This window comes from Microchirus variegatus (genome assembly GCF_963457635.1).
Source record: "Microchirus variegatus genome assembly, chromosome: 16".
Taxonomy (NCBI): Eukaryota; Metazoa; Chordata; class Actinopteri; order Pleuronectiformes; family Soleidae; genus Microchirus; species Microchirus variegatus.
The window spans coordinates 13250792-13264407 of NC_139817.1; the positions used below are offsets into that span (position 1 = coordinate 13250792).

At 39.5% G+C, this 13616-nt stretch overlaps 2 protein-coding genes across 2 annotated transcripts; both read right to left on the reverse strand.

The window, feature by feature from the left end:
• Nucleotides 1-1682: 1682 nt before the first annotated feature.
• Nucleotides 1683-8412, reverse strand: surf4 (surfeit 4). The gene is made up of 6 exons (XM_083902467.1): nucleotides 8235-8412; nucleotides 5840-6026; nucleotides 4397-4473; nucleotides 4257-4300; nucleotides 3856-4042; nucleotides 1683-3086 (listed from the first exon to the last, which is right to left on the reverse strand). Exons 1-6 carry the CDS (start codon nucleotides 8280-8282, stop codon nucleotides 2820-2822), a joined length of 810 nt encoding a protein of 269 aa, XP_083758593.1. The 5' UTR covers nucleotides 8283-8412; the 3' UTR covers nucleotides 1683-2819.
• A 1577-nt stretch (nucleotides 8413-9989) lies between these two features.
• On the reverse strand, nucleotides 9990-13538 carry surf2 (surfeit 2). The gene is made up of 7 exons (XM_083902184.1): nucleotides 13519-13538; nucleotides 12849-13057; nucleotides 12481-12632; nucleotides 12206-12309; nucleotides 11940-12116; nucleotides 11638-11774; nucleotides 9990-10308 (listed from the first exon to the last, which is right to left on the reverse strand). Exons 2-7 carry the CDS (start codon nucleotides 12921-12923, stop codon nucleotides 10216-10218), a joined length of 738 nt encoding a protein of 245 aa, XP_083758310.1. The 5' UTR covers nucleotides 12924-13057; nucleotides 13519-13538; the 3' UTR covers nucleotides 9990-10215.
• Between the last annotated feature and the right edge of the window lie 78 nt (nucleotides 13539-13616).

Consider the following 13616-nt stretch of genomic DNA (forward strand, 5'->3'; position numbering starts at 1 on the left):
ATGTTACAGCTAAAAATAGACAGTGGTCTGACACTAATGGGTTCTTCCAGTTGCCAGGTTACATTCAGCACTTTAACATGAAGTTAGACTGTTAATGGGTTAAAATATGCAATTGTGAGGATTGCCCACAGTTAAACTGTTTTTTTTTCTTTCTTTAATTTGTTCTAAATTCATCTTTATGGGCAGGGTTTGAATTATAATCTGATCTTCTTATAACTGACGTCAAACTAAGACGTGAGGTAATTATACTCTTTACATTACGGTGGCCCCTGAAGTGCTAATCACCAACCCAAATAGGAAAACACAACAGAAACTGACTAACTAACTAGCTAACTAGCATTAACTGAAAACACTAAAGCATTAAATGTAAACACAACAACATACATCGAAACACAGCGACATTAACTGAAAACACAACAGAGTTAGCTGAAAACACAACGACAAAAGCAGAAAACACATTAACCTAAACACTAAAGTCTTGTGGAATGTTCAATTAACAATCGTGCAGATCAGGGCACTGGTGTAAAAATAGGGCTGAAAATAAATAAATAAAATAAACGTGCTTATTTTATATATCATTTATGCCAAATGGAAGTAATTTCACATACATCTCACACATTAGATGTTTAACTTAAGATTGTACACAAACACATCCACACTGTCAGCTTGTTTAGTTGGAGACACAAATATGTCCTCCAACAACATCATCAGAATGAAGAACATTTTGAATTTGACTTTAGTGTGTTGCTTGAAGCAATCAAGAGAATAACATGTGAGATATTTATTTATTATATATCATTGTATTTATTTATTAACAAATATGTATTCACATATACGTTCCATCCTGAAATCATGTATTTTCAAAAGCATTTGCTCAATAATACACCATTATATTTGTACTCAACTTGATTCCGCATTGAGATGATTTTGCCTTATTTTAATTTAGCCAACACAAGCAAATCCTCCAGGTGTGCCACATGTCGAGCAATATTTAATGTGTCTTAATTTCCGAGGCTCAACTCATTTTGATTCACAAGTAAAAAATCAAGCTTAAGCGGAAGTGAGATTTCTCCAAAATATCATCATGTCATGTAAGGATCAGACACTGCCTGTTCTGCAAACTGAAAACCACTGGCTTGCAGCCACCAATAAGTCTCTGTAAACAATTTCAGTTTCTTTTTTTACATTTAACATGTGCAATATGCAATGAAATAACTGTTAGCACCGTATTTCAGAGAGAACACAAAAAGAAAACTAACAAGTCTTGAAGCAGAACTGTATTCCTCAATAATCACCACAGGTTTGATCATTAATTTCTCAGATTGATTTACCAAAGACTTTCTCTTCTGCTACAAAAAAAAAAAAAATCAGTGCCTTCCAAGTCTCTCCAGCTGCAAAGGTGTAATCTGATTTTAAAGTCAAACCTGATTCGATCAGTCCAGAAACAGCCAGACACCTGTCCATCGTTGGCTGCAGCTTAAAACATAATGAAGTTAGAGTTATGTGAATATGACAAGAAGTGTTTATTTTCAGCAAGTAGCCGTACAAATAACACGCCAAACCTTTTTCTTCTTTTTTTTAAGCCATGGCAACAATCAAAAGACACAAAAATCTTCAGATTTGTACATACGGATTGTATCACTATGAAAATGCAACTTCTACTGCATTTGTCCATTGGAGGTCAGTGTTTTCCGAGTCTCTGACCGAAATAAATACGAGTGCTGTCAGCAGAGGTTCCCTGCAGCACCTTGAATGAGACAGTGACTTTGTTATATATATATTTTTTTTATTTTTATTCTTTTGCCATGAACTTTCAAAATCAAAAAAACAAATGTTGATCAAAAATACAATATAAACTTCTGAAAATTAATACACTGAATATTTCTTAAGTTTTCATACACAGGGCAAAAAAACAAAAACAGAACACGTACAAGTTCACGTGACTAGTGACTCTGCTTCGTACTTGCTTTTCCAGAGAGCAGAAATATGGCGCTTCACAAACATTAAGCCTCCCCCCTACGATCACCCATGAAATACAAGTCTCTAGTTTAGGCATTTTGTCAAAGACGTACAGTACAAAGTGCCCAATAACAAGTCCTGGAGCTAACAACGGTGTTGAAATTATCAATCAAGCACGACTGCAATCCACCACTATACAATGTACATACACCTCCCCCCACCCCTAATTCAGCTCCACATGAACAAGAGTTGGTTGAGACGGTAGGTGTACATGTAATGAATTGATCAGAGAGGAGAAAAAAAAAAAGTGGGGATAAAACCTCGAAAGTCAACGCGAGTGCCTGGGATTTCAGAATCAACCTGGTGACTGAGTCTCAGACACTTCCAACAGTCCAACGACAGAAAGATCAGCATCCATGGGGCGACCCACACTGCTGCACCCTCTCCACTGGGCCAGTTTTATCCAGAACATTTGAAAATTCAATCTATGATAATGTATGGCGGCATAACACCCATAAAACACAATACATCATTTTCAACCATCTTCTGAACACGACATCTTCTCTTCCACTTATCTATTAAATCTGTTTGAATTACATTAGCTTTTTCATGGTTTTCTTATAAAAAAAAAAGAGGCATCATCTTGACCAACAATAAAATAAAAACAGTAGGTTGTTGGAAAACAGACAAAAAAAGAGAGATGGTGTCTGCGGATTCTGTCAAAAAATAAAATAAACTAGAAAAACAACTGTGTACCCTGGTGGTGGGAAACTGGAGGAGAGGGAGGGTCTTTGTGTCCCGGTCTTGGGGGGAAGTTAGTGGTGCTGAGAAATCCTCTCATCTTATCCCCCTCATGCCTATTACCACTCTTTCTTTTTCTCGTCCATGGACACTCCACCAGGCCCGAGCGCCACCACCAACAGCAGGCCACCGATGACAGAGGTGGTCTGGAAGAAGTCATACTTAAGAAAGTCGTGCATGGGCTTGTAGGCGGGGATGGTCCAGAAAGCATTGAAGTAGACGTTGATGGTCAGGAGCCACACAACCAGGGTCAGTGCTGCCAGCTTGGTTTTGAAGCCGACGGCCACCAAGATGATGAGAGCAGTCCCCACCATGTTCTGCAGGATCTGCAGAAGAACATAAAGATAAGGGTTAACAATTAAGGTAACAATAATGAACTTTAAACAAAGAACAAACTAGAGACAATTAAGGTTTCGTAATTAATTAAATATCACAATAATTGTCTTTTGTCAATGAGTATCAATTCATTCATTCATCTTCTACCGCTTCATCCTCCACATGAGGGTCATGGGGGTTGCTGGTGCCAATCCCTGCTGACTGAGGGCAAAAGGCAGGGTACACCCTGAACAGGTCACCAGCCCATCACAGGGTCACAGAGATAAACAACCATCCACTCCCACAGTCAATTTAGAGTGTGTAATTTGCCTAATGGACTGTAGGAGGAAACCAGAGAACCAGGAGAAAACCATGACTATCAGTGACATGCAAAATAAAAAAAATAAAAAACCTTAAAGAAATGAAAATTAACAAAAATCATAAAAAGTTCTTTAATTTAATTGCCTACAGCCTTTTTATCTGTAACATTGTGTTTTCTTCATCAGGTCTCCCTTTAGTAATCTCAAAGGGAGTTTCCTGATTTGATCAAAGGTAAAAAAAAAAAAAAAAAAATTTAAAATGTAGATGTTGTAGCCCAACAACAGGAGATCACACAGCTGGCCGTTTTCAAAGACCATGAATAAAAAGCAGTGAGCAGTCCTGGTTGACATTCTCAGCTCTAACATTCACATTAAACTAATGCTCATTAAAGTTTGTCTGCGCCCAGATAAAGACTTTTGAAAACAAGCTAGTATGGAGTTTGGTGTCATCAGGACTCACAGAGAAGAAGCTGGCATCAAAGTGCAGCAGAGTCATGAACATGAGCACGAGCAGCACTCGACCACCCAGCTGCATGTACTGCTTCGGCGAGCTCTCTCCCATGGACGGGACTCCAGCGAACATGCTCTTTCCTTCTGAACGGGACTCAGCCAGCAACAGGAGCAGACCACCCCCGAGGGCAAGGTTTCTGTGAGAGAAGAGAGGGGTTTTATTTTCTGCTTCAGACTTTTAAATGTAACACAGAAGTATGGCTGTAGCCTAAGGGAGGAAAAATGACTTTGTAAAGACTGGCAGGTTATGTTTGGTAGTTGATCAGCTGGTGTAACATAATAACAATAATAATAAAAAAACACAGAAACATTACTGATGGTTATTACCGAGTAAAGCTGGGTGACACCTACCTCATCAAAAATTTAAGGTCCCATAAAATGCTGTACGCAACAGTCTGGTGGAGAAAAAACAGACAACACAGTCTAGATTATACACTATAACAAATTGCTGTATTTGCTTTTAAATGTAATTATTAATGTAGTTGTTTCACCTGTAGTGCTATGATGCCAAATAATCCAAAGCAGGCATACTGTACAAAATTTCTACTAAGGATGAGGACACAACCACCTGTTAGGGCACAAGAAGACAAAGCTATTATAGGGAAAGTTATGACCACTGAAGTGAGTACTGCCTTCTGTGAGGTCTCATTTTCACTGAAAAAAAAAAAAACCCTTTAAAAAGAACCCTTGCATAAAAAGTTCCACTGGTTTCTAGATTATATTGATATTCACAATCTGGTGTTACTGGTGCTTATCCAACATCTGGCAGAACAGGTCCAGGGATGTATATTGACTGCATCAAACTCAGCATATCTCAGCAGAAACTTCGAATGTGGAGAAAATCCCCAGACCATCAATCGCATTCTAGATTCATGCCTACTATCACATAACTTGGACAACACTGATTTAGTTATTGTTAATGAAAGAACGCTACAATGGCTGGCTGTCTGGCGTGATAAGCTATAATGATGAGCAGAAACTTCATGCAGAAAATGTAAAAAGGCATCATAATCAATTTAGGAAACGGAGTCACTTTATGTCACGGGCATAAATTAAAAAACAGTATATGCACGATAAATACAACAACTGGATTATTTATTAATGTTCAGTACAGCCCAAACATGACTCAGCTAAAATACTTTTGCTGATATTTCATTTAATTTGTTTACAGTCTGTGCACATTGAAGCAAGGATTGCATTATTTATTAATGTTCAGTACAACTAATTTTCATGGCGCCAATCTTGTTCAGAGTTCACTCATTGTGATACTCAACAGTAAGTCATCAGTGTTCTCTGATCTCTTATCAGCAGAATGATTTATAACCCAGAGGTTAAGTTCACTATTTGTTCACTTTTGATTGCTGAACCACTTTCTGCACACTGTAGACACAATGCGGCTGAATTGCACGAGGCACGCTTGTTGCAGGGTGATATGACCAAGAAGGTCATCATGATAAACATTACTGTCTGTCTGACAATTGCAAAGGCTGCTAAGGGTTTTTGAGCACCTTTGCGATTTTGCGAGATGACTGTAAAAAGGAGCTTTAAAAAAGCTTTCAATTTCAAAACAGAAATGACCTTAGCCATTGTGTTTTCTTTAGTCTCATAAGAGATGGCTGAACAATTAATTTTCCCGAAATCACAATACAGCCTACAGCAATTTTCAAATTGCTCAATATTTGGTAAAGCCACAATTTTAGATGAATTATTATACATATATAGAGACTGAAGAAAACATCATCAACAGCAGGTATCATTTTACATGTTATTCTAATGAAAATGAGAATAATGTTGGACAAATGACAATTCCATCTGATATTGTGAATCATATCGCAATCCTGTAGTCACACGTTGAGCAGGAACATTCAAACGCACAACTTCCTACAACAGATTCTTCACCAGTCCCGACCTTAACCCAGCACCCAGTCACTCACCCAGCTGTCCTATGAGGTTAAGCAGCACAAAGCACGTAGCCAGGAAGTAGCCACAGTTCCAGGTACCCTCGATGTAGTCTCTCTGCTCATGCCACTGGAACCACATGCGGATGCCATCTTCTAAGAAGGTGCTGATGAGACACAGGCGTGCCAAGTGGGGCAGGTACTGTTTGGTTACCCGCAAGAACTGGAAAATGGAAGAATACAGATAGAGAGAAAACATGATGCTGAAACTAACAGAAGAATAGATGTTGTACAAGTGTGTCCGTCACCAAAGCTTTGTTTTGTTCAAGTTTGTCATAAAAGCTTTGTGATCAAAGCTTTGTTTTGTTAGGTATCCTTTCTTCATTTGGAAAAAACACTTGAGTTGTCCGCTATACTTGTTCTGGTCACCCTTCCAATCCAGAGGGGAAATTATTGAGCGGAAGAGCTGAGCTGAAACAAGTTAACATTATGTTTGGTGAACTCCAAACATAATGGTGAATTACTATTTATGCAGTCCATTATAATGATGGTTATGAACCAACTTGTCATTTGAAAGCAGCTGTAATGCTGAAAGTAAAAGCTTCAACAACAGTCATTTAAAACTGAATTGCTGCAGGTGACAGAATTCCTTTCAGGGGGAAAATTCCAAGAAACACCCAGTTAAAAACAGTCCAGAGGTACAGAATGCAACTTGAAGTTATACTTATGCATGTTTATAACTATACTTGAAGCAAAAAAGTTATGTCCTTGACACAAAACACAACAGCCGTTCAAAAAATAAACGTGAGATGACGATTATATATCAACAATTTTGTACTTTTCAAAATGCAAACGCAAACAACCACTTGATTGTATGAGAGTTCCAAACACATGGTGCTAAGCCCCAAGCCTGAGGCTATATGCATGTTGAAATAAGAAGAAAAGTAACAAAGTAGGAACAATAAGTGGAACTTAGTGTAAGAACCTGATGTAATGTTTGCAAACGAGTATAAAACATGCAGTGTCATGTCGTCGTCTACACTCTTACAACACAGAGCTGTTACAACCAATAAAATGTCATTACATACATGAATTAAACAATAAGCAACTTTGTGTTCCTGTGTTTTCAGTTACTTGAGTAACACAGTTGGAGTAGGAGTGACCTGCCCCTACAGCCCCATCCCCGCCTCCTCAGCAGTCCACATCAGCACTGTCAGACTTCGGCAGCCTATCAGCATCTACCAACTCCTACTACAACGGCTGAGTGAGACATGAATGGACAACCAAGGAACCAATCTGAACAAGCCCTAGGTTGCAGCAACAGCCTGGAAATAGACCAAATCTCAGAGTGCAAGATAGGCCTTGCAGGTTACAGAGCAAACAAACAACAACGTCATAGTTATAATTGCAAATGCAAAACCATCACACAACACCCATGATAGTGGTGAATAAGGCAATCATGAGGTAAGGAATTCAGAGCTTCTCCCTTGATAAGGGTTCAGTCTTTCTCAAGACACTTGATATTGAAATGACAGTCCTAAACCCCTGACCGTTATGTCTACACTGTCCTGACAAAAAAAAAAACACAAGGCCATAAATCTCACAAACCAAACAGTTGGCCTACAATCTCTGGAGTTTTATTCACAGGCTAAAACTCTGATCAGGGTCACAGGCTGACCTGAAATCTGATCTTGACATCTCAGCTCACTTATTACAAAGCAGTGGACTCCCTGCTGTCAGGAAGAAAAGCAGCTCTGGTGTGTGTGTGTGTGTTGTAATGTGATTATGAAGACCAGTTTCAAATTTGTCCGAGTCGAGCAGCTTTATTGAGGCCACAGGCTAATGCAGTTTCACGAAATAACAATCCAAGCAGTTATCAGTTATACAACGCAGAAAGATATTAAAGGAGAATAAGAATTAAAATATTAGACTGAAACATGAATACTCCACATGTCTATCATAAGAACAAAAATACACAGCAACTCAACCAGATGGCTAACTAGCTACAGTAACAGGCAGCCAAATGTACACCTGTTAACCAAGTCTCAGTTTAACTAGTCGACCTGAAGACTGGTTATTACACATTTCACTTTCTAGCGATTAAAAAAATATTGTTTGTTTAATTGTAAAATTGTGTTTGTGTGTGGCTGTACACATGACAGGACTTGACACCTCGTTTCATCTTTCATTTATCATGCAGAATGAAACACGACTAAAATAAACTGCTACATTAACGATACTGCGCGTTCTTATTCTTTCCCTACCACAGCGGGAGAGGCGCGTAAAAAAAACAGAAAACAAAACGATGCCAAAGGCATGAAAGCAAACACGTTACTTTCTCACTTATTAGTTAGCGGCTAACATGCTAGCCAGCTAACTAGCTACCAGCTGCTAGCGCGAACAACTCCTGAGCTTACGAGCTTGAAGTTACCTGATCCGCCACGTCTTCGGCCGTACTCATGAGCTCCTCCTGCCCCATGTTGGTGTGATGAATAAATATAACGGCGTTTAATTGTCAGTTCTCGGCTCGTCACGTTCTTATTTGCGCGGACTAGTCCCCGCTCTCTCTCTGCCGTAGATAACGTTATTTACTCGAACATTTGCCGATCGCCTGCACTCATAGAAAGGCCGCCTCCGCCCCACAATGCCCCGCGATTTGACGAGCCAGACAGCGAGAGCCCCCCTACATGGTGCTGCTGCAAACCGCTGTATGCCACGTATACTGAGCCGTCCAGACCGAGACGTGACGCCGCCCGTAAACAAGTTCGGATCTATACATTCACCAGCACCACATCTGAGTGAAGTTATCCCAGCAAAAGGCACATCTAACCCTCCCAAAAGCTGCGCACTCCTGTGTAAGTGATGCAGCTTACAGATGTGCACTCACCTTGCCTGTCATCATGACTGTGCGGAAATATTCATAGAAATAAAACTTATTTACTTATTAAATTATGACAATATTTTATTGTTTAAGGTACAGATACCAATATTAGTAAGATACAGTCATTTTAGACCAACTATGAACTTTGAACTGTGTAACACGTCCTCCCAAAAAGACATAAACAGCCCAAACATGACTCAGCTAAAATACTTTTGCTGATATTTTATTTAATTTGTTTACAGTATCAGATTTTACATTTTTATTAGACCGATACCGATTCCCATTCCTTCACGAGACCACTTTTTCGATATGATAAACTCGTGTCTACGGATACTGATATTAGTCTGATTTTTAGATTGAGTTCAAAAAGTATACACAGACCACTAATGCCATTGTAATAAGCTTGATCCGTTTAAATGCTTGTTGTCCAGTTCAAGCTTCAATGCTTCATCTCACCATCACTAAACCGCTGTTCCCACATAAATCTGATGCATAAACCAATGAACTAGGAGGGAACCGCAGTGTGGACAGTACTGTAGTGTGAGGAAGGGATGAGTGCGCAGAGGATGGCTGTTTATTGCACTTTTTAGTCTCACCATTGGATGTTACTTATTACTACACAGTGGACCATTAATTATATACAGAATGCATATAATTACAGTATAAACAAGTGAAAGCTGTCATCAGAGTGTGCAAGTAAAGTCAGAGTTACTGGAGTGCTACACACTCAGAAGGATCTTGTAATACCAGGTCTAATCAAGTGTTACCCAGGAGCCAAATGCAATCTTTTGTTATCTGACATCTATTGTTACAATGAATATCCATTGATTTGTACATATGTCTTAATCAAGATAACCTTTTCAGGCCCTTGTACCCTTTGAACTTCACATTTAATCATCGTCACAAAGCCTCAACTGTCCTTGATTGAATGTTTCTGCAGCAACACTGGCAAACTTTGACCATTAACAGTGAAATCACTAATTAAAGGCAGTGAGAAACACTCTTATTATCAGGATGAAAGCTGCTCGACTGTCACGTGAAACTGCAATTACCTACAACTGGTGATGAGTAAGGAGGTGATTTTCATGCTTTTAACTGTGTAGCTGAAAATACTGCAGAGAAAACTACATTTCAATCAAAATACTTCAAAATGCACAAAAAACTTGATTCTGTTAACCTGCAACAGTTTCCAACTCCTTCAGTTATAAGTTCATTATGAATGTTCTTTATCATAATGTGCTGCTTTTGAGATGCTTTATAGGCAATGACTGGAAGAGGAAAAACAAGACAGACGAGGTTTGCAAGTCCATTCAGATCTGTATTTTATGTCAGTGTTCTTGCTTGTGAAACAGAAAACATGATCTCAACACACTTCCCATGTCATGGAAACTTGACAGCGTGATTTGTGATGCTCATATATATATATATTCATATAGATATATAAAGATGAGCCAGACAGAGACCCAGCAGGTTGTCAGTGCTACTGTCTGACAAAATACCTAGTATAAAAATACTGTACAGGTTTGTATTTTTACTTTACATTTTGTACTTTCCCATTTTTTTTCTTATGCCCTGATTTCCAGTGATTATTTCTCAGTTTCTTCTGAAAACCACCACCCTGGACCTGAAAGATACAAACATGACAGCAGTATTAGTATACTGTGAATGCTCTCTGTAGGACAATGCAGATCCTTCACACATGTAGAACTTCCCATGCATGCACACTTGCACAGTTTGTAATGAAAGCGCAGTCATCACGAAAGCTTTCTTGTTATATGCAGGGTTGGATTGGCCATCGGGAGTACATGGACTTTTGCCGGTGGGCTGGTCACTTATGGGCCGGTGACTGCCGTTTTTAATTTTTTAATTTTATTTATTTAACTTTTTTGCCATGCCCCGCCTTGCCTTGGTAACTACTGTAACTCTCCAGGCCGTGGCGAGAGAGACATGCATCCGCTCGGCGGCCCACAGTGCTCAGCTGCAGACACAGCACAGAGGTGATGATTGACCCAGTGGCTTGTCTGTCTAAAAAAATACCTGGCCCAATGGTCATATGAGAGGCTACAGAGGCCCAGAAGTCCCACCCATGCAGGTTCTAGACCCCCCCTCGTCCAATCACATTTAATGATGAGAGAAAAAAAAACAACACACCACCAGCACACGAAAAACAAAAATGGAGAAGAAGACTGACCATGTGAAGGAGGCAGTGATACCATGTTAAGCAGGTATGTACCTTCTAGAATGGTGTGGATAAACATTCATTAAAATAAATGGTTAAGAACGGTTGCTTAACTGTCTATGAACTTTATTTGACATAATAAATAGCAAACTCTGGATGGTGTGGCTTGTTACAACTAAATCTAGTTAGAAAACGATAACCATATTCATATACTATCCTGATTCATTAATTAGTTGCTTTTATTAACCACTTAAGCCATATTTCATATTTTCATCAAAGGATGCCACACAGATCGACAAGCTTACAACTCACACATTGCAATGTGTTACAAGCATGTAGATCTGCTATTTTCACAGTTTTTGATCCTTTCTACCTATAATGACATTTCCCAAAATATAGAATATGAAGGGATATTTTTTAGTATGGTGGTGTCATTAAGAGCTTGTGTATTTGTATGTACATCAACGGGGCGAATTGGCACAATATCTGCGCGTGGATTGTTGTGGGCCGGTCTGGACCAAAAAGTCCAGGGCCAAATTTTTGTCCCAGTCCACCCCTGGTTATATGTGAACCTCCATTGTCCTTTCTTTTAACTGTAACTGATCGTCAGAACCTGTATGCTTTGTCGGTTTACAACCAATTAGTTAGTGTCCATTAATTAGTGTGTGGAATAAAACTTGGATAAGATTTGTCCGCCGTACTTGTTCTGGTCACACCTTCCTAAAGAGGTAACAAATACAAACACACTACTTTGGGTACATTCTACAAACACACCTTTTTACGTTTCTGTGACACCTGCTCTTCAACCTCCATTTCCTCATCTTCATCTGTTTGGAAGTCGTCTTCCTCCTTTTCTCCATCGCCCTTAGAAGTTTCTCCTGCTTCCGGATCTTTTAATGTGAATACAGATGCTGTAGGAAAATAAAGTATAACTATCAATGTCCAATCCAAATTTGATGATCCGTGTTTGTAAATGTGTTCATTGGCTTTTGCCAACTCTTTGGTGACACACAGCAGGAAATCACTTGATAAATTTGGACAAATGTGTCTACAGAGTGTGCAGCTGGGATACTGACAAGGATATAGGTCACTCATGCTGTCTTCCGAGTCACTGTGACCCTCGTCACTGGACGACGGTTCCCACGTGTGTTTTGGGGCCCTTCCCCGACTGACTTCCTCGTCCATGTTTTTGAACTTGGGCTGTTTGAGTCTGGCGGGAACAAATTGAATCCCCTGCTTCACACACTCTTCATCTGAAGCAAGAGAAATTAAGAGACGGTGTGAATAATCCAACAGTTGTAGTCTACAGTGTTCCATGCATGTGGATGTGTGCTGCACTGACATTTGGAGAAGGCTTTCTTGAAGCGTTTCCCGTTGACATGTTTGAGGACATGGTGCGGCTGCAGGTTGAGATGTCGGAGGGTCAGCTTACAGAAGAGCTGGTTGCTGAGAAATCATTTAGAAAACATTAGTTAGTATAGATCACTTAAAAGCTTAGATAAGCTCTAAGTGTACAGTCACAGTCTGTGCAACTTCACTGACAATTACAGGTGTCAACAGGTGCTGCTTCCTCAAACACTGACAACATAACTTATGGTAATTTAAGAGTTTCCTTACGGTCGTTTGGTGCTGGTCACAATGTGTGGTTCATACTGGCTGTAGTTAAACTCTGCAGCAGCGCTCAGTTTTTCATATTTTTTTCCCTTTGTGAAGTTTTGTAGCTCCGTCAGGTTGCAGGGAAACTCGTGTCCATTTAGCGAGCATTTGATCTGAAACAGATAGACAACTATGTGACTTCTGCTGACGTTTAAACATTTATTTTTTTAATCATCTACATGCGTTTCCTGTTTAGCTTTAGCCACCAGCAGCACGTCACATCACTGCACTGCACTGCACTGTACATGTGCTACGAGGTCACTTAGCAACACAGCTAGCATAAAAATGAACATGATTGCAGCATGACAGGATATAATCTGCTCGCTAACCTTTTTACTTTCTGCGAGCTGAAGAAAAGGGTGGTTCAGAAGAAAGGCTCTGATGTCCGAGGGCAGGTCCTCCATTTCGGCACACACACTTCAAAACAGACCTGCTGCTGAGCTCATCAGACCAATCCTACTCACAGGAAGTGTTTGTGTGTGTGTGTCCACACGTGGGTTGGCTGCCTCGACACTGACGCCTGATATCATGGCGCCCTCTACCGAGGACAGAGAGGAATTCAAGTGAGCTCTCCTTACAAATCGCATTTTATTTTATTAGAAACAACGAAAGCGAACAAAACAAACAAACCATAAATACTATATGATAATTTCTTACTAGAACAAATATACATACAGACAAAAAATGACTTTAAAAAACCCCAATAAATTCATTTAAATAATAACAATAAAACCTTAAAATATTGTCTTTGGGTATTATGGTATAACTAGTTGAAACCCCCCCCCCACAAAAATTGCTTTTTTTCCTTCATACATTTGTGTAATTGTGAATATTAAACTTCGCTAAATATATATATTGAAATACTCATTTTGGTGTTTTGTATTGGTCTTTAGAAAAAACAAAAACTACATTTTCAAAAAAAAGAGTCCAGAATAAATGTACAAATGCCTTAGTGTATTGACTGCCTGTGAGACACAAGAGGATAAAATGAGAACTTACACAAAGGCGACAGAGCGCGTGCTGTCAGCTGACTGACATCTGACTACTCTGAGACACAAGAGAGCACAAACAACGTAAGATGTCTCCCTCTATTTATA